Genomic DNA, 27531 nt, shown 5'->3' with positions numbered 1-27531 from the left:
GGATGGCCAACGCTGTCACACTAGTGTTGGACATGGGAAGAGACCTATGAGCCTCAGAGGCTGTTTTGGAGCTGCAGTCATCACTAGCAAGAAGATAGAGCTGTTGGTTGGGATCAGGCTTCGCTTCCACCAAGCATGAAAACTCCAGCCCTGGCTCTTTTGCCACCTGGAGATGACTGCTGTCCCACAATATGACTCTCATCCCCCAGCAGCCCAGAGCAAAGCTCATCTTCATCATCACATCAGCTCTGGTCGCATGTTCCTCTTCCACAAGGCTCCTCCAAACACCGCCCTTCAAGCAAGAACAGCCTCTTTGAGTCCGTAACAGGGCAAGGAGTGAGTTACATTTAATTACACACTGTCCAGGGTCTTAACTATCAGGCCAAGTGTTACCAGATGTGCAGAGATCTGTCAAAGCGGTCCACAGGCTTGAATGCCTGTTTGGATATTTAATATGTTGGTATCTGGGGTGTGAGGGTCAGAGACGGGGTTTTCGATGCAGATGTTACAAATCTTTTCTACTCTTACCATCACCTTTTAATAACACCATAAATCATCAGGCACTTCTCAGGTGACCACATAATTGCCCATTTGTGTATCTGAGCAAGTTTATCTGGACTGTTACTCTTTGCTGCCCTACAAAACCGCCAGCAAAGGAGACCTGCTGCGAGCAAACTCCAGGGTTTTGCGTGTCCCATCTCTCCTTCAACAAGTCATCTCTTGGCATATGTGCTTCAGATGAATTGTGGCAGCGCAAGAAAAAGACAAGTAACTGATACAGGAAGATTAAAAAAAGGTTGGATCGGTCTGTTCCTAATGCAAGCCTTGCTGCTCACAGTCCTTTGATTGCAGCAGAAATAAAAGATGGAAATTCACTGGAGGCAAAGGAATTAATTAAAAGGAGAATAAAGGAACATCAGTCTGTTGGAGTCCTGGCATCAATTCTGAGAGTAGTTTTGAAGTGGCAACAGTTTTACTTGTTCTTTAAAGTTGCTGTTCTACGTCCTGCACGGTGACTCGGGGCACTAATGTGCAGCACGTGCGGTGCCTTACGCCAACGGCCATCCAGGGACGAGGCGACCCAGCCAGCACAGGACTGAGCTACCTGCCTGCGGTGGGGACACCCCGCCCCTGCCCCAGCATTCCTCCACATCCTTCTTCTTCTAGAGTCTTCCTCCAGACCCTGAAGGAAAGGAGATTTCTGCAGAAGTCAGGTCTCTTCAGGACTTTACACCAGGATCCTACACTGAACTGTTCCTTCTTCTGATCCACTGAGATCTTCAAACCACTCACCTGCGGTCTGTAAACTGTCTCCGAGGGCTTCATAACTTTCCAAGAAACAACTGCTGAGTTTTTTCTGTAGGTGAGAAGAACACTAACGACCTTCAGCCGAATCACGGTTCAAATTCGGATGGTCTTCAAATACAGCTATGCGCATACACATGGACTATGGTTCTCCAAAGCTTTCTTCTGGTTCCTGAGCCTTCAAGTTTTCTTGTGTTCAGGAGACACTTGCTTCAAGCAAGAACTGAAACTCTCCCTGTCCCATGACTCCAGGAGCTACAATTCAAAAAGCCCAACAAGTCTCTTGAGATTCATAACAAAATCTGAAGAGATTGTGCTTTAAAAATTTATGTTCTGCTGCCATGAGAAGAGCAGGATGTGTCACTGAGAGCATCGCAGCTGAGCTTGGGAGGGTTTCACAGCCAGATTTCTTTCCAAAGGGCACTGCTTACCCTTCCTCTTCACATGAACTTGGTTCCAACTTCACCCAAACAGAGCATGAGGTTTGGGGACTGTTTACAGGTCAGAGCTGGGTACAGCGCACCAAACCAATTGTGTAATTCATCAGCCCCTGACGTCATGCAACCAGAAACCTACCAACAACAAGACGTATGTCAACACTTCCAGGCAACTCACTGAGCCGTGATGCAAACACTGACATGAGGGTCCCACAGCTGGACAGAGCTGGAGTTAGGTGGTCACCAAACCTTGGCAGGATTTAAGCCTGAATTTGCCTTTATTTTAAAGAATGTTTGCCTAGAAAAAAAACATTCAGAAGAGGTCTTGCACCATCCGAGTAATTAATGCTAAAAAGGAATTGCCCATTCAAGGTTCCTGTTCAGTAATTCAAGTTTTAAGAACCTTTTCCATGACAGAGACCTTATTGTGATCCCTGCTAAGTCCCATGAATACAGCAAGCTCTCACACACTTCCCAATACACCTCAAAGCAGCCAAATATTAAATTTTAATATACATAACAAGATCAGAACGGAACAAGGCTATCCCTCGTTATCTGCCTTGTAACAAGATTAGGATCAAACCAAGCATGGTCTCGGAGAGGACGCGGTGGCTGGGTCACACCAGCACCACGTGTCCCTCTCATCTGCACAGCAGGTAATTAGCCAGCATGCCACGCTCGCAGCCCACGTGTGGGCTAATTACGGCGACCCCCTGGGACTCACATGGGCCGTACTGAGCTCAGCATCCCCATCTCCTCCCCAAGGCCAATGGGCTCTGACCGCCCTGCCACCATGCCCTGAGGCCCAGGGCAGGTTTGGGTGATCGTGGCAGCCGTTTGTCTCTGGTGGTCTTCTCAAACAGCCCAGGCATGCTGCAGAGACCTGCAGTAGAGCTGGGGGGACACTTCATCACTGACTGGAAGAAAGTGAGGGACATGGTGCAGGCACCCAGAGACCCCCAATCACGGAGCTGGGGGAACCGAGTGACCCAGAGCTGTCTGCCAGTGCTGACACCAGGATAGCACCCTCCAACAAAACCATAACCCACTGCCCTCCCATCTAACCCCCTCCCCGTCTCAGATGAGATCTGTGCTTCAAACCCAATGGATGCAGAGCACTGCCACCTTTAGCAAACCTCCCTCTCCACACAAACTCAAAATAAATAATAAAGCTGCAGGACCCAGACAGATGCAGCCTGGACCCCAGGAAAACCTGGTGGGTGAGGGCAGGGTGGTGTCCAGCCATGGCAGGTTTGGTTCCACTCCTGCAAATGGCCCCTTGCCTGGACCTGGGCACGAGGATGCTCCCACCATCACTGTCAGACCCTCGTCTCCGCCGCGTTCGCTGACCCGGCAGGATCAGGCCCTTGGGGGATGCCTTTCTCCCTTCTCTTTCCGGCAGCAGCCCGGCCCCCGCCCGACGGCTCCTTTGTGAAGGAGAGGCACCAGCGACAGCTCCGCGCTGCCCGGGTGGCAGCCGAGCGGATGCAGGTTGTCACGCTTGGGGCTCTGACACCGCGGGGGAACGTTCAACTCCTTCCCTCCCCCCAAAATGGGCTTTTCATGGAGACAAACGATCCCTTCCCTCAACAAAACCTAAATTCTCAGCCGAAAGTACTTGGCAGCAACCCCTTGAAATTTTTCTCATGGCTTGTGTGGCGTAGGAACATGACTTTCTGAAATATAAAGGCAGCCAGAGGAAGCGGCCGATGCTCTTGTTGAAGAATAACCCCCCTCCCGTCCCGGCTACGTGCCCCGCTGAGCTGTCACTCATAGGGATGGAGCCGGCAGGTCCCGGCAAGCCAGGCCCAAGGGGCTGGGAAAAGCTCTGCCCAGCCATCAACAACCCACCCAGACCTGGAGAGCCACCACCACGCCAGGGCTGCATCAGCCAGGGACCAGAGGGGCAGCCAGAGGCCCCCTCCCGCTCCACAGCATCTATTGACAGCGGCAGTGATGAGGGATCACGCTGACGAGCACCTGATCAATGGCACTTATCGAGCCCCCTCCACCCTCCCAGTAATTGGAGGACTTCTTTTGCTTCCACTCATATTGACGTTTCCTCCCTGGCAGGGTGTCCGTGGGGGTGCGTTGTCACTTGGAATTAGAGGGGAGCTTAGTGGCACAGGCAGGATCAGGAACAACGGCATGGCACATGGTGGGAGGCATCCTGCAGGTAGAGGCAGGGGAAACCTTTGGGGCACAATCAGCACCCACAGCCAGCCTCGAGAAAGGAAAAAAATTAAGGAAAATAATCTGACGTAGGACTGCAGAAGCATTTCAGGATCCTGACTGCCTGTGGCTACAGCAGGGAGGCAGAATTCTGCTCCCGCATCCCCTCCTCACTGCGCTGTGGTTTGTGTTGGGGGCTTGATTTCCCCCGCAGCAAGAAGAGAGTCTGCTTGCACTCAGAGCCGGTCGGGTGCAGAGGGGGGGGCAGCCCTACCCACAGCCCAGGCCCCCCCTAGGACCGGGGTTTGGGATGCTGCGGGCTCTGAAGCAGCTGGGAAGTTGGGTGGTACGGGAGGGCTCCGCCAGCCCCCGCCGAGCGGCACCACACAGCGCCGGGCAGGAGGCAGAAGCATGATGTGGCCTCAGGGGACAGGATCTGTCACTTTTCTTGTCCCTTTCCATCAATCACCAGCAGGTTTTTGGTTTTTTTCTTGGTTTTTTTATTTGCACAGCACAGTGCTCACCGAAAGCGGCTGCTAATTCACCGGCTGAACTAGCCCAAAGGGTGCAGGTGAGGAAGTGGCCAAATCTTCATTCCAACTACAGAAACACCTCCCGTGCACCCATGCATGCCCACAGCCAGGCGGGCACACAGACAGCCATGCACACACACGCTAAGTAATAAATCAATAGCAAAGTGGTCAGCCTTTCCCTCAGCAAGGACACTTAACAAGGTCACATCCTTATTCTCTCCAGACTAATGAGTGGAGATTACTAATAAGACCTCAATGACAAGTGACTATATTAATGTAATTCTCTCCTGCTTGTAATCAATTTTGTGTGTTAAAATGCACAACAACCTCAGCCGCTTGGGATTGCTCGTGCCACCCCCAGCGCCGTGGAGCTGCTGGCTGGGCTGCGAGAGACAAGTTTTATTCTCCTCCTGTCCTCGCCAGGCCGTGGGGTTTCCTCGGCAGAGCACACTCAGTTGTACAAAATCACTCCCAGAAAGAGCCCAGAAGCACATCCCACTCCCCTCGGCCGCTTAAAACATTTCTCTGCTGGTGCTTTAACAGCCCAAACAGCGGAAGTTTTCTGCAACTGCTTATGAGAAGCTAATTTCAGCCATTTCACTCCGTGTTTCAGTTGTGAATGGTGCTGGTCCCAGCACCCTACGTGCTCCAGGCCAGGGCAGTTCGTGCCACCAGCAGCCCCAAATGAGCAGCACGTGCCGGAATGGGGATGCTCTTCTTGGAGTGCGGCTCTAGAGGACCTCGGCCACGCAAAGCCTGGAGTTCTGCAGGCAGAGTCAGCCCTGCTGCCTGCAAATACCGGCAGCACACGGGGTCGGGCATTTACAGCCCCCAGCATCGGGATCACTCGCAGGTTCAAACTCAGTTAGCTGGGCATGCTGCCTCTGTGCCCTGGTTACCGCCCCAGTGGTCTGACTGAGTGCAATATTCCCCATTTGCATTTCAAACGACTCTTCAGATCAAGAGTGACTCACTTAAGAGATGCATGAATAATTTTGAAGACGTTTAGACTTCTGTGATCTGCAAGCTGGCTCTTGCGCAGAGGGAGGAGGAAGCGAAATCAAATGAGTCGCTGTGAATTTTCCACCCAGGACCATCACCCCAAAAGGTGAGCATGAAAATCCTGAGCAGCCACGAGCACACTGTGCCCTGAGCACCTCAGACCCTGCCGAGGGGAAACCCCTCGATCACAGAGCCCAGACAAGACTCCCCCAGCCCAGGACACACAATGAACACGGCAATGCCAGACACAGTGCCCGGGCGTTTAGGCAGAGCCCCAGCCGGAGCGGTGCAGGATTAGACCGGCGCTTCTCCAGACTCTCAGCACATCCACAGAGAGCTGCAATGTATTTCCTGTGTGCACCCACAGCGTGTCTGTCATTTCTTTATTACAGAACAGATCTAGCCCATCCCACTCAGGGGGACTAATTCGGACAAGCCCAGGGTAAGACAGTCTGCTAGAGAGATCCGAGTCGGGTCCTGCAAACCCTGACTCATGAGAGCAACACGTGGCGTCCCCGGAGCCCCGCAAGCTGGTGGAGAGCAAGGACTTGTGCTTCACAACACCTACTCCCACATCAACCCTTCTCATGAATCCTCTTGCAAGGAAATACTTTAAACCACCACCCCGGCCAGTCTTGGCCAGTTTGCCTCCACCCTGCACCTCTCAGTCACCAAGTGCTTTTCAAAGACCTGCAGAAAACCATCCAAAACATCCCTTTGCTCCTCACTTTAATATATTTCTAAACAAATGCACCAGAAAAATGTGGTGGGAGGTGCAGAGGGAGATCCAGGAGCTCTGCTGGCTCCTCTGCCATCCACTCCCAGGTAGATGAGCTGGTGATTTTTTAGCCGGCTGGAGGAGGGCACAGCTGGCAGAAACGCCTGGCACAGCTCTGTGCCGCAGGAAGGGCTAGCTGGCTCTCTGGAGGGGCCACCTGGCCACGCTGCATCTCGTCAGGGCTGGGGGACTCCGAGCATCTCAGTCTCCCCCCCCCAGCACATGGTTTGGGCTGAAATGTAGCGTGAGAGCAAGGGCAAGAGTTCAACCGAGATGCTCCATGGAGGAGGGCAGCAGGGGGGGACACCTCGTGGGACCCAGCTGGGGGGAGGAGACCACTCCTTGGGCGATGCCAGCCTGCCCGAGCCCCTCTGGCCACATCAAAAGCTGGGAAAGGAGCTGCCAGGCTCAGGTCTCACCCAGCTCCTGGAGCCCCATCAGCTCCGGCTCCAGGGCAGAGCGCGGTCCTGCAGGACTCAGGAGCATCCTCCGACACTGGCCGCCTCCCTAAGCAGGAGGATTTCCAAAGCCCTTTGAAAAGCCATTTAGAGCTAAGTCCTGGTATTAAACCTGGCCTTTCATTAGTAAGGTTTTCAATCTCTGCCCGAGCCTGTTTCAGCAAAAAGTTTTTTAAAAGGTCAGGAAGAAGCTTTTAAGCATATTTGCCAATTAACTATTGTAACCCCCTCCTTGACTCGACGTGAGCTGCCCACTTCCGTCTCAGGGGATGGTAATTACTGTTTTATAAATAAGCTTTGAACTCTCTTAAGTAATAGTCTCTCCTTGCATAAAAGCACCCTCTAAATCCACTGGCCTTTTCCACCTTCTGTCACTGTCTGCATCTAAAAATAATCTAGGAAAAAAAACCCACCATAATACTTTTAAGAAGAAACTCAGAAACTCTCTCTTACTCTGCAATGACTACCTCTCCAGCCCCTCAATAATTCAACTAACAGAAACCCTGCAGCTTTCACTGCTGTTTGTGAAAGTTTCATGATATTTGACATCTTTTTGGAAGTTCTCTGGAATTATATGGAGGTGATAAAAAAACCTGTCCATGTTTATATGTTTAGATTCCTAGCCCCTGAAGTTACAGAAGAGTAAGCAGGGGAGCACAAGAAAAAGGGCATGAATGACGAAGTATTTTCCAAAGGCATTGATTCACATAATATTGATTTTTTTTTTAAAGCAGCCCCGTGATTTCTAGGTGCCCAGCTTTACATATTTATTTAAGCAGTCTGGGATAGCAACACTGGCAGACTTGAAATCCTTTAGAAACTCAGGTTACTTCTGCACACCCCACTGCACAGCCTGTATATAAACCTACCCTTTATTTAAAAGAGACAGTGACAGAGAAAGCATTCCTCAGTCGGGAAGACCAGGACTCGTTCCACTCTGCAAGTCACAGCTTTTATCCGAAAAATCGCAGCCAACACTAACATGCAGCTTTAATCACTTTAGTCTGACACTATCTGCGTAACAACACATGGAATAACCCAACTTAATTTTGCCTTGCAGCTGAGCCAGGCTAAAATTCAGACTCAAAACCTGCTTGTATCAGCAAGAAGCCCTTCATCAGCTTCGGCGGGCTTTGGATCGGGAACAAAACTCGGGAGCTGCCACATCAAAGTAAGGGAATAGCATCAGCGTGAAAGTGGGGGGCAGGAGGGCCAAGCTGTGCTCCTCACCCATCGCTGACTCAATGCCAGCGAGAAAGACCCCCCAAAACAAGGCAGCCACAGCCCCTCTTGCCTGCCCTCGATAATATCTGCCTAGGATCCCTTAAACCAGTTTCAAATGTTAATTCCTCATCATGGCAGTAAAAGCTATTTTTAATCCCACATGAAAACAGTTTGCAGAAGACCTAACTTCGCACGTATTACAGATTGCTTCCTAAGGCCGGGTGCTGCTGTGTGTCAGGGAGCAGTAAAACGGGGGCACGACATCGTGGGGAGACCTGTCCAGCTGCTACAGATGCACACAGCACTTAGGGCCTCTCCTAATTGTAGTCCTGGGACTAAAACATTGCCCAAACAGTCAGCGATACAAAAGGGACCTGGAGCCCCTCTACATGTGGACACACTTTTTCTGTCTAACAGCAAATCCAAAGCGTTGTGCACTAAGTAAAAGCATCAAAATAGCTTCTTCATAGTTACAAAATTACAGCTTTTTCTCAGGTTTCCTGCATTTTTTCTTTGCATTTCAGGATTTATTTGCCAAACATGGGGGTGAGGATAGGGGAAGCTGATACAGAAAGGTCCTATTTTTGTAATGAAAGATAAAAGAAGGAAAAAAAGAAAGAAGAGATCATGAAGTAATAAACCCAAGAAGCGTGCTGCAGGACTGAGTTTCTGCAAATGCACCAAGAAAAACAAGGGCCACTCTCAGCTGAAACACGAGTCCATCAGGAGAACAGATTAGGTGGTGTCAATGAATAAAGATAATGTTCCGGAGCAGCTCACAGTGCATTGCCATCTGACTCCTCGCCAGATTCTTTTGTCTCTTCCCACCTATGTATTTCTTAAACGCGCCTGTGAAAAGCTCTCCCTGGAAGGGGATACAAGCTTCGTGCCAAAATGCAGCCTGGTGACTCCAGAGTAGCTGAAACGTCGGATTTTATTCAACAGCTTGCGCTATAGAGTGTCTTGATCTGTCTGTACAATCACAACACACACAAAAACCCCTCAAGGCATCTACTTAGCTCTACTTTTCAACTGCCAATAACACTCACAGCAAAAGTCAAAAGAGCAGCACTGGAGCCGCGTCCTTTCCCTGCTGCTCAAAGGCTTCAGGGTTGCAAGGTTCGGAGATAACAAAGTCTGGCTCAAGAAATCCTGGATGCCTTTCAAGAACATTATTAGCTCCCATGAATGGGTTTGAAGGAGAGGGGAAAAGAAAAAAAAAACAAAGCCAACCAAAAACCAACCCACAGCGCATGTAGCAGCTCTCTGCTAACCATCCACCTCCCGTGGGCACACACAGATGCTCCCAAGCTTTGACACCCCCAGCACTAATGCATGCACAGAAGCACAGCGTAATGCATGACGAGCCACAGGGGAAGTTCCTTCCCCCCGCATGCAAACCTGCATGCCCCGCATCTGATCACAAGGGGAAATGACAATAAAAACCGAAATTCAGCCTCACAGAGATTCAGAGCTCTGGGATGGCTCTGCAGCATCGGGGGACGCTCAGCGACGATCCTCGCTCACCGTGTGCCACCGCACAGCCTGGCCACTCACAAGGAAGCCTTGGCCAACTGTTACTAGCTACCCCATACAACTTTTTACTACTTCTGCCCCAAACCATAAGAAAATAAGGAATTCTTTATATTTCCTATGAAATCCAGTGTGTGCCATCACCCAGGGCACAGTCTCATAGAGCACAACAGCTGCTTTCCCGCTGTGTGCTACACTCAGGGACGTGAAGGGTCGCGAGGAGCCTTGGCCCAGACCCGTTTCTGTGCAACTCTGTCCTTGGCTAATGGAAAAAAACAGGAAGAGGAGACGGAAAAGAGGGACTCAGATCATAGATCATACAAGGAGATATAAGACAGAAGAAAAGTGCCACACTGAGCTGATGTCACTGCAAAGTTTTGGTGGAGACAAGGAAACTGTTCTTTGTATAAGCTACACCAGGCTGAATTCCTCAAAACTCCTTTTTATGGAAGCAAGCATCTGCAGAGAACCTTCCCGGCACTGCCTTCATGCTCCAACCTAGCCATTATCCACCGGGTCTCCTGCCCCTTTCCCCACAGCACCAGAACTGCCACGGCCGTGCCAAATTACGACACAAGGCAGATGGAGCGGCCCGAACCCCTAAGCAACATTGGGCGGCTGCGTGGGAAATGAGCCTGGCTCTAGCAACGGAAAAGGGAACAATCCCCTGTGAAATCTCAGCTACGCCCCCAAAACGTCGCCAGTGGAGCAGAGCGGGGCAGAGCAGCCTCCTCTTGCACAGGCATCGTAGGAAACGCAAACACCCCAAGCACCCCAAATGCCGCCTGTGTCCCTGACTCTGCTCCCCCTCACACCGAAAAGTCCCTGGGCCGAAAGCTCTGCAGACACAGCGGGGGTCACACCATTACACCCCGTAGCAACTCGGCCCATGAGTGCAGTTTTTCTCAATTCACACAAGCGAGGGCAGGATTTGGCCCTGTGCCGTCACGTCAAGTATCTCTTCAAATTTTTGCAATTAAATTCTAAATATTACTGGCAAACATCTCAGATTCCACTCAGCTCTTAACATTTGCCTTCACCTGTGTTCCCGTAAAGCAGACAGACAGACAGACAGACAGCAAGGTTCCCAGGTTCCCAAACAGGACACTTGCGCTCCCCAAACCACTGCGTGAGCAGAGCAGTAGACACGCCAACATCACTTCTTCTTTTTACTGAGGTTTACTTTAAGCCCTGCTGAGTGCCAAAAAAATTAAAATAGTGTTTTGCTTTAGGATAAAATGTCACATCATGCTTGGATTATCCATTAGGTAATTTATGTTGCCGTCTAGAAAAGGTGTTTAATCTTCTCATAATTAGCTAAACCTATAGTAAGTCATGGAATTTCATATGAGATGCTCGCTGCTTTCGCAGAACATTTTCTTTTCGCTAGCAAAAATAACTACTCCAAAAAAGCGACTTTCAGCTATTTCAAATTTAAATAAAAGAAAACACTCCAGTAAGAGTAAATGGTTTCAGACAGTAACTTAAGTTATAATGTAAACGACTCAGCACCCACAGGCAGATTCTCCTGCCACAGCAGTGAAATTGTTATGGGACTGAACTACCGAGAAAGAACAAAATAATTCTGTGGCGATATTTCCAAGGATTTTTTTTTTTTTTTTTCTACATTTACTTAAGACAAGCAACGACCTACAGGTGCCTTCGGGCCAAATATCTTGGCATGAGAAGCAGTTGGTGTAATTTTGGTTTCCTAGCAAGTTCAAATATTTTAAAAATGTTTACACCACTTTGAGATATTCATTGGAAAAACCTGAACCTCTGTCCAACTTTTATTTTCCTCCACTCCAACACACCCCAGCTTAAAGCATTTAGCTCTGTCTGACTTTCCCAGGAAAAAAACCCTCAGTATAGAAAGGCCCTTAAGAAGACAAAACAAGAGAGACAAAAAGAAGAGGAAACTAGGAAAAATAGTTGTGCGTGTGATTGAAAACACACTTGCTCTATGCAGAGTTAAAGCAAAACATCTACTGATTTTTTTCTCACTAGAAAGGATGCAACTTCTTCCCAGCACAGCGTACGCTTCCCTGCGACGCATCTGGCCGCGCCAAAAACCTTCCCTGCTCTACTTCTCCAAGTTTACCATAACCATATGCAGAATCATCTTAAAACATCTCGCTGGTATCAGGCCAGGCTCCCTGCAAGCACTTACAGCACTAAAAACTCACTACACAGCAATCCAAAACTAAAATTTATTTATTCTTCTCTCTGTGGTCCATCCCGCGAACATCTCGCCGGACTACGGCGAGCGATATGAAAGCGTTCAATCTTCCACGCTTTAATTATGTGCTCACACAGTCATTAAACTCCCATTCTGCCAAGCGAGATGGATCTTGCGACCCTCACCCAAAAAGATTAGTGATCATCGTTATTGTTTCTAGAGCAGCGTAGATACAAACGGAACTGAAAAATGAGCTAATAAATCACGGCAATATTAATACAGTCATAAAAATAAGTGCGCTACTTACTGCGTTTGAAGGTGTGTTAAGTCAATAACTTTACAGTCCAGATGTGGTCTTACAGAGCTGAAACTCTGCGGGTAAAATTACCACTAAAATTACACTTTCCGTTAAACACGCCGATTTTCACAGGTTATTATTTTGGCGACGATTGCCAAATTGCAACCTTCCCCCAAACATCGGGAAACATTAAGAGCACGTAGGAAACACGGTATTCCCGCGGGGCGTGGGGAGACGAGGATGGAGAGGCAGGAAGGACAGGGAGAGCTACTCCTTTTATTATTTTCAGATGTTTCCCCGAGAACACCGCAGCGCTTTTATAAATCTACACGTTTGGACTCTCTTCAAACTAACGGACCAGATTCTTTCCCTGGCTTCAAGGGACTGACTGAACGCTCCGACTCTGTTTGGCCTGGCCACTCCGGAGTTGGCCAGGAGACGGGAGTTTAATAGACACCACATGCACAGTAGCTGCTCTTCCGACTGCTTTATCGCCCAAAGAGTTCAATTCCACTGAAACCCTCAAAACTAAACAGCTCCCTTGAATCAATTCGGCTCTGCCCTTTGACACAGACCTACCGAGGAATTCAAGCGATACTGTTTTACCCCGGTTTACCCTTCTCCTTCCCTTGCCGCTTCACTGGTTCAAGCCAGGATCAAGCCCGGTCCTGCAAGCCGAGGTCCTCGCTGCCTTTATTTTTATAAGCCGCTCGGATAAAATAATTCCTAAAGGAACCCAGTGGGGAAACGGTGAGACGGCTGAGAATAACGTGTTGAAGGTTTAAATCACAATGCCTGGATAACTAAAAAAAAAAAAGCAAATTTCTGCCGCTGGCTGGTCCAGCCACCTGTCCCTAGCTGGGATGGGGGACACGGAGACGGGGGGACACGGGGGATTCGGGGGACACGGAGGATTCGGGGTGACACACTTTCACGCTCCTGACTTCAAGCAACAGCCCCAAAAAACCAGCCCCCAGCCCCCTCCCCAGCCAAGGCGGAGGGTCAGAGCTGCCACCCCCCACCCCGCCCCGGGGCCGGCAGCTCGGCTCCCCCCGCACCCCTGTCTGGGACCCGCACCCTCCCCCCCCAATCTCAACCCCCTGCATCTCCAGGGACGCGCCGCGCTCGGACCAGCCTGTTGCAGCGCAGCCCCCATCACGGCACGGGAGGTAATTAAAGGCGACTCAGCGCCTAATTACGGATTTCCCCCGCGCCGCTCACGCCGTTACCTGTACCAGCGCAGCCCCTTCTCGTAGCACCTGTCGAAGAAGTGGGGTTCGGCGCCCACCGCTCGCACCCCGGGGTGCGCCCGCAAAAACTCCAGCAGCGCCCGCGTCCCGCCCTTCTTCACGCCCACGATGATGGCCTGGGGGAACCGCCGGCTGCCGCCCCCCGCCGCCCCCGGCCCCGCCGCCGCCGGTCCCGGGGCCGCGCCGTCGGGGAGGGCGGCGGGGGGCGGCAGGAGCAGGGCGGGGGGCAGCGGCTCGCAGGGCCCCGGCAGGCAGTAAAAGAAGTAGGTGAAGAAGAGGATCATGGTGAGGAGCAACGAGGCGCGGCGGCCCCCGACGGGTCCCAGCAGCCGCCCGCTACATCCCATCGGGGGCCGCTCCCGGCCCCGCCGGGCAGCGCATCCCGCACCGCCGCTGAGCAACCCCCCCCCACCCCCCCGCCCCCCCCACTACACCCACCCGCGCCCCCCTCCGCGCTCCGCTCCGCGCACACCCGGCCCGACCCCTCCCTCCGCGCCGCCCCCCCCCCGCCCACCCGCGGGGCGGGGGAGGGCGGGCGACACGCGCGTGGGGGCGGCCACGCCCCGAGGGGTGGGGGCGAGGCACACGCGTGGGGCCCCGCCGGGAACGGGGACACCCCCCACGCCCCCGCGCCCACGGGCAGCTCCCGGTGGGGGCCAGCTCGCCTGCCCCCCAGCCCCCACCCCCGCGCCGAGGAGCGTTTTCCCGATTTTCCCACCCGATTCATTTATTTTGGGCTTTTCTTTTTTTTTTTTTTTTTTTTTTTTAATAATTTCTGGGACTGCAGCGGGTGGTTTTGGCCGTTGGAGACGCGCAGGGGAGGCAGCGTCTCTCCAAGTGACGAGCCATCACCACCACGGTGGTAGCCCAGTAGCCCAGTGCCACGCGATTAGCAAGCGGCACCCAGAGTGGCAGCGCTAATTGGGCTACACGGGCTGCAGGGGGGGGGCACAACCCCCCTTGGGCCTGTGTTTATTGTTTCAAGGGGAAGGACAGTCCTGGGGTTTCCCCCATTCCCCTACACATTACAAAATAAGCCCAAAAGCGGGAGTTTTGGTGGTGGGATTGGAAACGCGTGTGTGTAGTGGATGGTGGGGTGGAAGGAGGGGTCCTGGTGCTGTTGGGGAACCCCCATTCCTTGGGGCCCAAAGCCAAGTGCCTCCCGGGTGCTAAATACATCCCGTCTGGAGCTGCAGCGGCGGTGGCACATGGGAGCCCGGGTGCCACTGGCCAGGCCTGGGCCTCGCTGGCAGCGGCGGCACCATCCCGGCTGGCTCCTGCCCTCCCGGCAGTGTTTGCCATCACCAAACACAAAATAGCCAAGGTCTGGCCCCAGGGTGCCCCACCCCGGGGGGCTCCCGTGGGACTGTCATGTCTGGGACTGGCTGCGGCGTCACCGAAACGCTCCCGGGGTCTGCCCTGCCCCACGCCTCGAAACGCTGAGGCTGATTTCCAGTCTGGCGCTGAAGCCTTTGTATCTGAAATCAGCAGTGTCTTAATTAACCTATTAATATAATTAGCTCTTTTTATAATTAGATCCCCTGAGTCTTCCAAGAGATGGAGCATGGTGGGGAGGGGGGGATCTGTGGCCCCAGACCGGAGGGTGCAGAGCTGCACGCACACAGCTGCAACGGGAGGCAGCGACGCTCCTGCCCACGGCCACAGCAGCACCGATGATGATCCTCTTCTTCGCCTACTTCTTTTACGGCGTGTACGACGGCATGCGTGCAGGGTGACAGGGGTGTAGGGTGACACAGGTGCAGTGTGGCATGGGTGCAGGGTGGCGTGGCAGCAGGGTCACAGGGGTGACCGGGGTGTGGGTTGACAGGTCTGTGGGGTGACATGGGTGCAGGGTGACAGGGCTGCGGGGTGACACAGGTGCAGGGTGACATGGGTGCAGAGTGGCACGGTTGCAGGGTGAAATGTCGGTGCAGGGTGGCATGGTTGCAGGGTGAAATGTCGGCATGGGTGCAGGGTGGCATGGTGACACGGGTGCATGGTGATACGGGTGCAGGGTGGCATGGGTGCAGGGTGAAACCGCTGTGAGGTGCCAGGGCTGCAGGGTGGCATGGCAGCAGGGTGACATGGGTGCAGGATGACAGGGCTGCAGGGTTGCCCAGATGTAGGGTTATACAGCTGCAGGGTGGTAAAGATGCGTGACAGCATGGCTGCAGGGTGACACAACTGCAGGGTGACAGGGCTATAGGATAGCAGGGTTGAGGGGTGACACAGCTGCAGGGTGACAGGCCTACAGGGCTGCAGGGTGGCAGCAAGATGGGGCTTTGTGCCCTCTCGTGGCTGGTGCCCGGTGGCTGCACAGGGGCTGCTGTGGCCCATCCTGCAGCCTCCTTCCCTCTCCTTCCCTCTCCTTCCCGCTCCTTCCTGCTCCTTCCCTCTCCTCTCAACAAGAGGAAATAACCGCGTGAGTGCAACTGGTGATCCCATCCAACTCGCAGCGCGAAGGTTCCCCAGGGAAAATTGAGAAGGAAAGATTACGACGAGGAAGTGAATCTGTTATCGGGAGCAGTTTGATAAATAAAAACGCATCCAAAATCTGCCGCGCGGCACTTGCCAGCTCTTGTTGGGTTTACGTAAGCGATTAGAAATAGGAACTGTTTCACTCCGGGCGAGAGCGGGTGGGAACCGCTCCAGCTCCCTGTTTGGGTTGGGGGGGGGATGTTGTTGTTGGAAAATGCCAATTTGTCAAAATGGAAATGTTTGGCAAGAATATATCCATTTTGACAAACTTCTGTCAAAACACAGTCAGGGAGGCTGGGGAAAAGGCTGGCGGGGGGGGGAGCGCAGCACAGCACACCCACCCTCCTCATCCTCAGCGCTGGGGGATCCCTCGGGGGCACGGGGCCGGAGCTGCCAGCTCCCCCCCTGCACCGCGGGCGCTGCTGTGTCTCAGCGTTTGCCGCTGTTTGGACATGGTCAGAGGAGCCTTTTCCTTTCTTGCCTTCAAAATTGGGGAAAAAGACTCAAAATGTGAGCTCGGGGCTCACTGCTGGGCCAGGCACCCTGCGGCAAGGAGGGGAAGCACTGAGCACCGTGGGTGCTCAGGATGTGCCCGGAGGCTTCCCCAGCCTCACGTTTAGGGGGTCCCCGCATTCAACCAAGATCCCACCAGACAAAGGCTGGCTCCCTGCCTTGCTGGCAGCTCAGAAAATTAAGGACAAGTGCTCAGGTGCCATTCTTTAGCAAAATTAGGACATTTTGTTTGAAAAAAAAAGGAGTTCTGAAATGAGCAGCTCTGATGCTCCCCGTGTTCCCTGCCCTTGGCAGGCAGAGGCCACCCTCATGTCTCCGTGGCCACCCAAGGATGGTTGTGCAGGACGCGGGATGTGGACATGGGCCAGCAGGGCCGGTGGCCAGTGCCTCTCTGATCCCCTGTCCTGTGCCGGGGGCACTGGGGGCCTTCCCCCTCTGGTAGCACATCTTTGGCCGAGCTTTTGTACGAGTGCGGCTTTCCAAGCGTTTGGTGATTCTGCTGAAATATCTCCTGCTGCAGCCGCTTGCTGGGCTGCCGGTGGTGCTGGTGGCCCTAAGGGGACAGGGTGGCCTCCCCCCGACAGGAGCAATGCTGCTGCAATGGGCACCGATGTGTTTGCACCAAGGAGCCAAAGCCGGGCGGGTGGTGAGCAGCAGTACCCCATCACGGGGCACGGCTGGGAACAGCAGTGGGATGGTTTATCCTCACCCCTGGGGAGAGCAGGGACAGGCACTGCCATACCCCGTACCCTGACACCTCAGCCAGGCTGATGAACACCACGGTCCCTGCTCTGGGTCGCTGGCATCAGGGCTCGGCACCCTCGGGTGGCACCCACAGCCCCAGGGGCGCTGGCAGCAGTGACCCCGTGGCCACCCCTGGGCCACAGCTGGTCCCCAGGGCCACTCAGAGCATGCAGGAGCCACCGGGCTGCGCTGGGAGAAGCTGATGAAAATATCGGGGGGCTGTCACTGGCGTTACGGGCGGGCTGCGAGCACTGGCAGGGAGCGGGGCACAGACACTGCCGTTGTAGAGGGAGCTTCAACATTTCTGAGCCCTGATTGAGGAGATGGAAGTGCGGCTGGTTTACTCCCTGTATCTGACCAGAGCGAGGGAGCTTTGAACCCCGCAGATGACTGTCTCCACTGTTGGATGAGAATGGTCATTTTTTCCCCCCGGGGATCCCAGCAGGAGCAAGTGGGTCCCCAGGAAGCGCCATGACCTGGCTGATGGCTCAACAGCTCCCTGGGGACTGGGGGTCCCCAGCAGCCCTGGGGGGGGCAGCCGGGGCACTGCGGCCACGCAGAGGAAGATGCTCCATGAGGGGCTGGAGTGTGGCCAAAGGAGTGTGAGAAGGCTTCCAAGGGGACAAGGTGACACCCATCCGAGCTGGCCGGGAGCTCCCATGGCTGTGACCCCCGGCACTGCCAGGTGAGCAGCAAAAGGAGAAAATAGAGCAGCAGAGAGGCCTGAAGCTGCCAGGCTCACCGGAGGTACCAGGGAGCAGCAGGCGGTGGCCCAGTCTGCGGGATGCTCAGTGATGGGGATGCTCCATCCATACAAAGGCCAGATTTTGCCTCAGGGCCACCTTCATTGGCGACAGACCAGCCCGGCTGGCTGTGGGGGTCCCCGGGCTGGCGGGGGCTGCCTGCCTGGGTGCTCCCCAGCGCTGGGGATGGCTGTAAGCTGCCACCTGCCCTGCCCAGCTTGACTGGGGCAGTGGTGATGTGAGTTCTGTGAGTTCTTCCAAACCACCCGGGTGCTGCCGCTGCAGCTTCTGAGGGGGTGAGCAGGGACCCCCGTGTGGGGAAGCACCGCTCTGAGGGGTGCACCCAGGTCCTGTGGAGCCAGCTGCTCTGCCTGGCACCCCACGTCCCCTCCTCACTGGCATGGGGCAGGCAGCTGGGGGTCCCCGGCCAGCAATGGTGGTGTGCAACTTCCCAGCCAGGCTGCAAATACCCCCTGCCACGCGGGGGGCTGCGGGTCCGGGGGCTGGAGCTTGCCATGGCAGATCTTGTGGCAGTTGGAAATGTCTGGTGACCATCTGAAAGCACCGTGTGTCTGCCCAGCAGTGAGAGCCCGATGCCAGAAGCAGTTGTACACATATGTGTGGTTTGAATTAGGTTTTTTTGGGGGGAAAAGGCTCCCTCCAGCCCTGTGCATTGCCCTCTGCTCTCCCAGCGCAGGGCTGTACCTGCCAGCCTCCCCTGGGGTGGGTCAGCACTGGGATGGAGCAGGTTCCCAGGGCCACCATCCCCAAAACTTCCCGTGCCCCATCCCGGGGCTCACCCAGAGCAGAGAGATTAGCTGTTCCCACCGTGAGCTGAAATTTTGGTCCCAAAGCGGGTGAGGTTTGTGCCTGATCCAGGCCAGCCAAGTGACAAGCCCTGCCAAGGGCCAAACAGAACAGTATCAGTACAGCATCACATCAGCTCGATGCTCTCCTTGTCCATCCTTTCCCCTACCCCAAAACCAGCAGATCCGAGCAGGATGGAACCCTGAATAACGAGCTAAAGCATCCCAAAGAACCACCCTAGCATCACAGCCCAGCCCCTCCTCCAGAAACCTCCCCTCTGCCCACCACAGCAGGCAGGCAGGAGCCACAGTGTGGGTGCTCTGGGATTTCCCAAAGTTTGTTTTTACAAAGAAAGAAAGAAAAGGGCTCAAGGGATCAGTGGGGATGAAAAATGCTTTAGAAACACGGGAGATCATTTAACAGGTCACCTCCACAGCAGAGTTTGCCAAGCTGATAAAGGCGAGCAAACTTATTAAGGCGCACACAGCTTGATTCGAAACGGCTGCTCCCAAACAGCCAATTACTCCAGGCCGTTCCAATCCAATTAGGAAGGCTGTTTCCCTGATTACGGCAGTGTGTTTTACAAATACAGCACAACTCCTTGGGTTCAAAGAGCAAGCCATAAAAGGGAGCTCAGTGAGAGGCAAACCAGCGCCTGCAGCCAGGGGAGGCAAAGCCCATTCCCTTCCCCGGGGATTCAGGTGTCCCCGTCCCCAGGGATGTGGGTACCACAGGGGATGGGGTGCCCGAGCACCAGGCACAGTGACACTCGCTGGAAGAGCCACCCTGTGACCATCCCTAAAGCAGCACAGCCCCTCCAGCCAAGGGGTTGGGATCTCCAACCTGCAGTCCCCACCAGGAGCTGGGGCCCTGGGGGCATCTGGATAGGGGATGCCACCATGATCCCTGACAGTGCTACCCCTCCATAGTCCCCTCCAGGGTCTCAGTGAAGACCACCCCTTGTCACCCAGCTCAGCTGGCCTGTGACGTTAGCAAGCCTTTGCCCAGAGACCTGCCAAAATTTGAGGTTTATCCACTGGCTACTGAAAAAAAACCCAAACCCAAACATCCTCAATGTAATGTTGTGGGGGGATTTGCTCTAGTCCTTTCAGTGGGGAGAGGCAGGTTTTGTAGAGGGAGAAACCCAGATGGGACCATGAGGGCTTTTCTTGAGCTCACCAGGGTCCACTGAGCATGAAGGAGGAATGAACTGTGTCTCTCTCCATTTGGGACCATGGGCACTGTGGTGCAGCAAACAGAGCCGATCCCCTCCGGTCTGGGTTTCCCATCACCTGGTGCAGAGGAAACACCGACAAACTCATCACCGCACTCACACAGAGGATGAAAAATGAACCCACAAACTCCGTCCTGGTCCAAGAGGCTGAGCTGGGCTGGGGGGGGCAGGAAGGGCCAGGGCGGGGGCTGAGCCGCGGCTCCAGCGCCTTCGCAGCCGTCCAAACCCTCACCGCAACCGCTCCAACGGGTTCGCTTCAAAATCCTGGCGTGCGGCCACCTCTGGGGTGTAGCACAGCCCCTGTTATTAAAATGTGTGACAGCAGCTCAAGATGGAAAGTGAAGTTGTACATTCTCCATCTGAAACTCCGGGAGGAATTTCAAGCAGGGGAATGCAATTTCCAGCCTGGAGGAGAGCCAGCAGCACCAGGGCGAGATTTTTCTTAATATGGTTTTGCAAAACTTGAACACAGAAAATTGCCCGTAGCTATAGCAAACCAGCGAGCTGGAGACAGACCTGCTCGGGGAGGAGGTGAGGCGTTTGCACAACAAAAACACCCACCAGCTCCAACAACTGTCCTGTCCCCTGTCACTGCCAGGATGTTCAGCCACATTAGCTCCCCGCTCCAGCCCATCTTCCGCTGGGATTTGGGGGCTGAGCCAAGCAGAGGCTGCGTGGACCACAGCAAAGCCGCTCTCCAGCCCATCTTGAGATGGGAGCATCATCCTGGGAGCGAGGGTTTCAGCAGGGAAGCGATGTCCCAGTGCCAGGCGCTGGCTGCAGCCCTGCAAAATCTCCCCACGGGATGACAGGACAGGGCTGCACAGCACAAGGTCCTGTCCCGCAGCGGTGCCGGCGGCCGAACAGCGATGGCATTTCACAGAAAGCAAAAACTGGTGCTCGCAGCACTGAAGACAGGACATGACTTTTCCCAGACCCTTGGCGCTTGCAGGTCTCTGCTCCCTCCGTCAGCCGGAGAGGGATGTGGGTTCAACAGCTCCACCTTATTCTCGTAACAGCGTTTTGGGGCAACAGCCTCCCCAGCCACGGGACCCCCACCCACCCCACTGCCCTCTGCCTCCGCACCGGCCCGGGGAGCGCTGCCTGCTCCCCGCAGCACAGACAGGGCTGGCTCCCAGCCAGCTGGAGTTACAAAAGGAGCTTTCCCCCTATTTCTGCTTTTGATTTAAATAATCCCAATAAGGGGATAAAGCAGCCAAAACCCACTGGTTTTTTTAAAGCTTCAATTTAAAAAATAATATACATGAAATGTGCGATTTTTATTAGAGTAGGCAGAGCTGCAGAGTATCAGAGACAGCCCTTTGGTAACCAAACCGCTGTCCCCGGGACACCAGCTATCAGCTGTGCCATCCAGAGCGCTCAGACATCCTCCACACAGCGTCCCAGCTCCGCCTTGGCCCCGCTTCCCTTCTCATTTCCCATGCAAACACAAACTCGGGCTGGCTGCCATTATTCCTTTATTGATGCCCTCCTGGACTAGGACGCAGAGTGACAACAGTTTCATATCATCCTGGGAGTGAAAAATTACAGGGACGAGGAGGAGGCGCAAAAGCAAAGGTGCTTTTTTAATGTTTAATTTGCTCCTAGCCAGCATCTGGTCACACAGGTCTGTGGAAGCAGAGGGATTTCTTGATCCTGGTTAGATGTATGGGGCAAGAAGGCCATTTCCAGCTGAGAAAGTCCCTTTTTGAAGGAGCCAGGCGATGCCACGCAGCCAGACAGTGAAACCTCACAGCTTGTAGCTGCCTGGTGGCTGCCGCCGAAGCCGGCAGCACGGAGCCTGCCCAGCAGCAGCCCACAGATGGAGCAGGACTTTCAGTGCGGTGACCAGCACCCTGATGGGTATTTCGGAAGATTTGCAGCCCAGAAATCATGGGTTCAGTGCTGCGGAGGTGGCAAAGTCCTTGTGAGGTTACCAGAGTCGTGACCCAAGGATGAGCTGATGGCTCCTTTGCCTTTCTCAGGCAGGGAGGGAGCAAGCTCTCAGATCCCGCCACCAGCCCCTCGTTATGAGCCTCTCTGACACCCCTCAAATCCCCACAGTTACTTCTGCCTGTCTGCTACGTCAATCTGCACAAGAAGCAGTTGACTGACCAGCCCGGGGTATCTCAACAACTGCTTACCTGCTCTTTACAAGCTCAGTAATTCAGTAGAAGCATAATTATGTGTTCATTGCTGATCTCATTTAGAGTTAATTACATGCCAAACAGACATCTCTCTAATGTGCTTGGAAGCATCCCAATGAAGGCTCTGTGCAGCCCATCAATATGTATGGGAACACGGGTATTTGTTCTGCCGGGTGTTTCACCACCCGGTGCTTATTTGCAGGTCTAAATCAATAGCATCATCCCATTTGGGTTGGGGTGGGGGGGATATGCAGCCTCAATTCAGCTCCGAGGGAGGAGGCAAATACAGGGGAACTTCTCCTGGCCACAGCAAGTGAGTCCTGACCCACAGCACCGCCGGCACCAGGGGCAGCCCCAAACCCACCACCTCTGGTAGCAACATGGCTAGGACAGGGCCAGTTTGGCAGCTAACACAACACATCACACTGAAGTTGCTCATTTCTTTTTTAAAATGCATCAACAACAGGCTAGCAATAGGGTTGCCGCATAGTTTCATCTCACTTTTTTAGCCTAAAAATGGAGCTGACTCCATCTGGGTCATGCTCCTGTTGCATTTCCCTCTTTGCTGCTGGGTTGGGGGCTGCCAGCTCTGCCAAAGGCACTGGGACAGCACTGGTGTGGAACCGAGGAGCCTGAAGGCGCACCAGCACCCCACAAAATGATGGTGGCAAGCACGGGGTGCCAGCCCCGAGCCCGCTCTCCTGGTCCCACGGTGCCAGACCCACCCAAGAAAGCCGGGAGGGCTGCTGGAGCCCAGCTGAGCTCTCCCACACGCCGGGCAGGCAGGGCCTGCTCTGTGCCGTAAAAGACAGACCCAGCTTGTCGCCTTGGAGGGCAGAGCTGGAGAATTATATCCTAAACACTCGCAAAAATTGGGTGGTAAGTGCGCAGAGCTGTTCCCAATCAAGCAGCGAGCCGGCGCAGCTGGGGCGCATCCTCACCGCGAGCTCTGCGCCGCTGCGCCCGATCGCTGTGGGAACTAGCTTTTTTCAAGCAAATCAGTTTACAAGTTTCCTCTTTTTTTGAAAAAAAAAAAACAAACCTAAAAAAAAACCCAACCTCAAAACCATTTGGGGGTAGGGGGTTGTTTTGCTTGTTTGCCTTTAAAAAATAATGTCACCGGGCGCAGATGGCCACATTTATGAGTCTATGAAGCTCTGGCATGCCCGCTGCTAATTCCATGCACAGGTGGGGGTAGCTTTCATTTGGCTCTGGTTCAGCCAAATATTCGGTGGCCAAAGGGAGAGGAAGGTGTGGGATCGGGAATTGGAACATCTGGAGCAGAGCCGAGCAATAACACAAAGCGAAGTTTTAAAGAAAATGTCTCAAATGGATGGAGGGGAAAAAGCAGAGTTCAAAAGGCTCCCTGCTGCCAACGAGGAGGGAGGCAGGATCCCAAGTGTCCTTCTGTCATGCATTTGGTTGGGTTTTGGAAAAAGGGGAAAAAAATAAAGTGGTGTTAAAGGGGGAGGCAAAACCACTGATCAAACCCTGGCCAGCTGTGCCCCCGGCCCCCAGCAAAACCTGCCCCTCTGCTGCAGGCAATGCGGATTCCAGAGCTTAATGCAATAAAACCTGAATTTCAGAAGTTTTTCAGTAGTAGCAGAGGGATCAGGCTGCCAGTTTGGGTCAGAATCTTAACTTTCAGCCCCCACAAGACGGGGATGGTCCCGCTCCCTGGGCCAGCCCCGAGCTCTCCCTGCATCCTGCGGTTGATGCTGGGCGGCCACCAGCATCACACAGACTCCACTTCCCAAGCAGCCCCGCCAGCAGTATTTAAGTCTTATGTAGGAGTAATGCATTTTCTTTGTCTGTTTTCATTGTCTATTCCAGTCTTAATTCTGCAAAATCCCTACGACAGCAAAATATTGCACCATTAAGAACAGCTAATGAACAGATAATGAATTGGGTAATGAACATAACGAGCTAATACTCTCATTCCCCCAAATAGTGGCATGCATCATGTGCACTCATGAATTACAGCTGCCAAATCAAAGCCCGTGCAGCCAGCAGGTCACGCCAGAGCTGCACATGCCAAGAGCACCACGACCCTGCTTTCCGGGTGAAAACTACTCACTTTCCGGCAAGACTTTGGGTCTCACCCGGGAGCGAGGAGAGGCGAGTGGAACGGAGCAGCAGGGAGCACGGCTGCGTGCCGGGAGCTCCCGCCAGCGCGAGGGCAGGGTCCTCGCCCAGCAGGCAAGGGCCGATCCCGCTCATCTCTCATCATCTGCACTGCACATGCTGAAGTAATCAGCCGGGAAAGGTTGGAAAGCCTCCAAAATGGGAGAGGGCGCAGGGTACGCTCACGTTCCCGCAGCCCTGGGGCTGCAATACCTCCCGCACCAATAAACTGCAGGTGCTGGGGGACTGCAAGCACTTGCCCACGCGCTTCAATAGCATTCGGATCCTGCCTCCTGGTACTCCGGCCCCTTCCCAGGTCATGCACAGCAGGGGAAAACATTGGGGGAAAAGCCCCATTTAGAGACAAAAGCCTCTTAGTGGTGAGGATCCCTTTTCCTGGGGACAGTAGGCATCTGGTTCCTATAGCACAGGCACCCACATGTGCTGCGTGACCCCATGGGCCTCCATCCCCTCCCCAAAAAGGCAGGTCAGCCCTTGCCGGCTCTGTGGGAAGGAGCTGGGGCTTTGTCTGGAGCCGGGCCGATGACAGGAGCTTTCAGGCAAATCACCCAGGCTCTGCCGCGTCTGGGAGAGATGAAGCCGGGACCGAAGCTGCCGGTAACTTGAGGCTCATCAGCCCGAGAGCTCCACTGGCAAGGAGAGCTGCCCCAGGGGCCCTCGGACCATCACCACTCCACGTGGTACCCACCAGCATCCCATGCCTCAAAGCTCCATCTGAATATTTAGGTGCTTGTGCTCCAGGACTCTCCTGTCACTGCCCAGGCCATGGTCCCACGCACACCCATGGGGGTCAGCTGCAGAGTGACAGAATTGCCCGTCCCCAGCACCGGCTCATCCACCCAGACACCTCCTGCCAAGCACATCCCAACAGCACCAGCCCCTGCCCCTGTGGAGACTTCACGGATGAACCCCCGCAGCCCCACGGGGAAGGGGAGAGCCAACAGCCCTCACCAGGAGCATCCCCACCAGCTTGCTGGGCTGCAGCACCCTCCCTGCAGCCACTGGCACGTGGTGATGTACATCCTCGCCTTGGGTCTCACCCACCACCTGACCCAACTTCTGAGCTCAGATTAAACAGCAAGAGAAACAACAGCTAAAAACCCAGAATGCTGGGAATAGGCTTTAGGATCACACCTTGGAGGTGAAGTGTGGCTAGGATGAGCCTGGTAGCTCTGCCCTGGCTGTGCCTTCCAGGGCATCCCTGCATCCCTCTCCCCCGTGTCATCCCCATCTTTAAGTCTCACAACTTTTGGAGCTCCTTGGAGCATCCTCTGCCTCCCCAAAGCAGACAGGGCTGCCCCAGAGGGTGCTAGGGGGCACTTGGGTGCTGGGAGCCCCGATAGTGCTCACCCACCCCATGCAGCACCAGGCGCAGAGCTGGAGTGTGGGGCCAGGCCCCCCCAGCCTGTCTCCTGCTGCCCCCCACAGCAGGACCAGCCCACGGGACCCACCATCCCCAGGCTCATGTGAACGCCCCGTGGTCATTTTTAACCTCAGATCTTTGGCATTATTAATAACATACATGTGGGTCTCGCTTCCCCTACGGGGTAACATCTGGGGGATATTCATCACGGCCACCACAGGCTGCAGCCCCCCGCTCTCCCCACGGAGCGGGATGGGTCACATCTGAGCACCGAGCCGCTTGATGTGGAGTCATTAGCATGCACAGACTTCCAGCCCAATTACTTGACAGATGAAATCAAGATCCATTGGCCTTATTGTTTGCATCTGGAGCCCTGCATCCGCACATACTCCTCCTCCCCAGCCCAGCCATGGCTGTGCCAGCGTTGGCTTCATCTGGATGTCGTTTACCACAGCTTGGCATATGGGAAAATATCAAACAGACCATAATAAAATTAGCCCTACACAACAGCAATTATCCACAGCACCTTCAGAGAGGAAAAGACACGCCATTTCCCAACCCTCCTTTCTCTGCCCCTCTGTGGGAAGAGGATCTTGTTGATTTTCCTTGCACGAGCAGCTCTCGCAGAAGGTTTGTTCTCCGAGCAAACACGGAGCAAAGCCAGGATGGATCACACCACTACCTGTTTGCAGTCCCAGTTTCGCAGCCAGGCCGCCAGTATTCTACTGACTGATTTTACACAAAGGAACAATTACGCTTCGTTTCTACCCATTAACGCGTTCGACAGCATTGAGCTTGCTTTACAAGGAAAAAAAAAAAAGTTGCATCAGAAATATTTGAGGTGTTGAAGTCAGCACACAGGTGTTGGGGCTGACGTGGCACCCGGCAGTGTGCCAGCACCAGCCCAAGAAGAATGTTCCTAATCCTGGGAAATTTGGCCCATAATCGTGGGTGTGGGGATGGGGGTCACACCCCGGGCAGCACCAGCCACTGTAGCAGGTGGGTTTGGCTTTTCCCTGGAGCTCATAATTAGGGAAGAGGAGGTTAATTCTTGCCATGTGTCTCCCACTGCGCATTGCTCCTCTCCAGGAGCTGATGCTTTGCCGGGGACTCTGCTCCGCTGCATGATGGGACCGTGGGGGCTCTTCAGAGGAAGCCCCGAGTCCTTACTGGGCCACTGCCAGGGAATCAGCGAGGATCAGCTGTGGGCAGAGAGCGGGGATGGCCCTGGCTGCTGCAGAGGCATCACCCCCGCTCCCTGCTTGGCATCATCCCGGGGGCAGAGGTGATGGTGTCCTGCAGTGGCTCGCCTGGCATGCAGGAGGATGCCCAACTAGCCCCGTGGCCAGCACAGAGCCACAGTGGGGACAAGGGGCTGCCTCAGAGGCAGGCACCGAGAGGCAGAAGGAATTTGGGTTTCTTTTTTTCCCCCAGTAACCCATCTGTCCTTAATTTCTTTGGGGGTTTCACTCCAAATTCTTCAGATTCTATGGCAAATGCTTTGCAGTCTTCAGCTCGGCTGCCCAGCTTAGGGCTGCCTGCAGCCAGAACAGAGGGAAGGGAAAATATCAACCCTGAAAATTCACCAACTAGTAACACCAACCAGCATCACCAGCAGCAATGCAGCAGCAGTGGGAGCTTTTACTGGGGACTGTGCCAGCCCATCCCACTGTGCAGCAGCAGGGGACAAGAGATTTTGTGGCAGAGGACACCAGACTCCGCACCAGCCCCGGTTCCAGCCTGTGTCCGACCATCACTACACGCTGTGCTCCGCACATGGAGCAGGATCCTGAGCTCTGGCCTGTTTTTGCCAACGCCTGGGCCAAGCAGTGCCAGCCCTGCCCGGGAAGCGCAGACACGGCCACGATCTCACTGGGCACCCTTTCCCCTCCTGCTGACAGCAGCACCATGAGGCAGATATCCACGTTGCCAGAGCTCTGATGAGCGGTATTTCCATTTGCTCATATCATTTGTAGCAACAAATCGCTTGTTTTGCCCTAATTTTGCAATTACAAGAGGGTAGCTCTGGGCTGCAAGCAAACAAAAATGTTTCAGGCTGGGGAACAAAGTGTCACACGTGCACCCGTCCCCGCATGGAGCAGCAGCGTGGTATGACGTACGCTGCAGTCGCTGCTAATTAGCCACTAATTTTACAGACTTCTTTATGGTTTGCAGTCATTTAACCTTT

The 27531-nt window shown here is 54.2% G+C and overlaps 1 protein-coding gene across 1 annotated transcript in view; it reads right to left on the bottom strand.

Moving 5' to 3' along the window:
- Positions 1 to 13571, bottom strand: part of HS3ST6 (heparan sulfate-glucosamine 3-sulfotransferase 6) — a 40842-nt gene extending 27271 nt beyond the window's left edge. The window contains exon 1 of the mRNA XM_074919105.1: positions 13149 to 13571. Within this exon, the coding sequence (XP_074775206.1) occupies positions 13149 to 13516 (368 nt within the window). The 5' untranslated portion in view covers positions 13517 to 13571. The remainder of the gene's footprint in view (positions 1 to 13148) is intronic.
- Positions 13572 to 27531: the final 13960 nt, after the last annotated feature.

The sequence above is a fragment of the Athene noctua genome, chromosome 15, assembly GCF_965140245.1.
Source record: "Athene noctua chromosome 15, bAthNoc1.hap1.1, whole genome shotgun sequence".
Lineage (NCBI taxonomy): Eukaryota > Metazoa > Chordata > Aves > Strigiformes > Strigidae > Athene > Athene noctua.
Note: the sequence above shows the minus strand (reverse complement) of the source record. Positions and strands in the feature narration are given on the sequence as shown.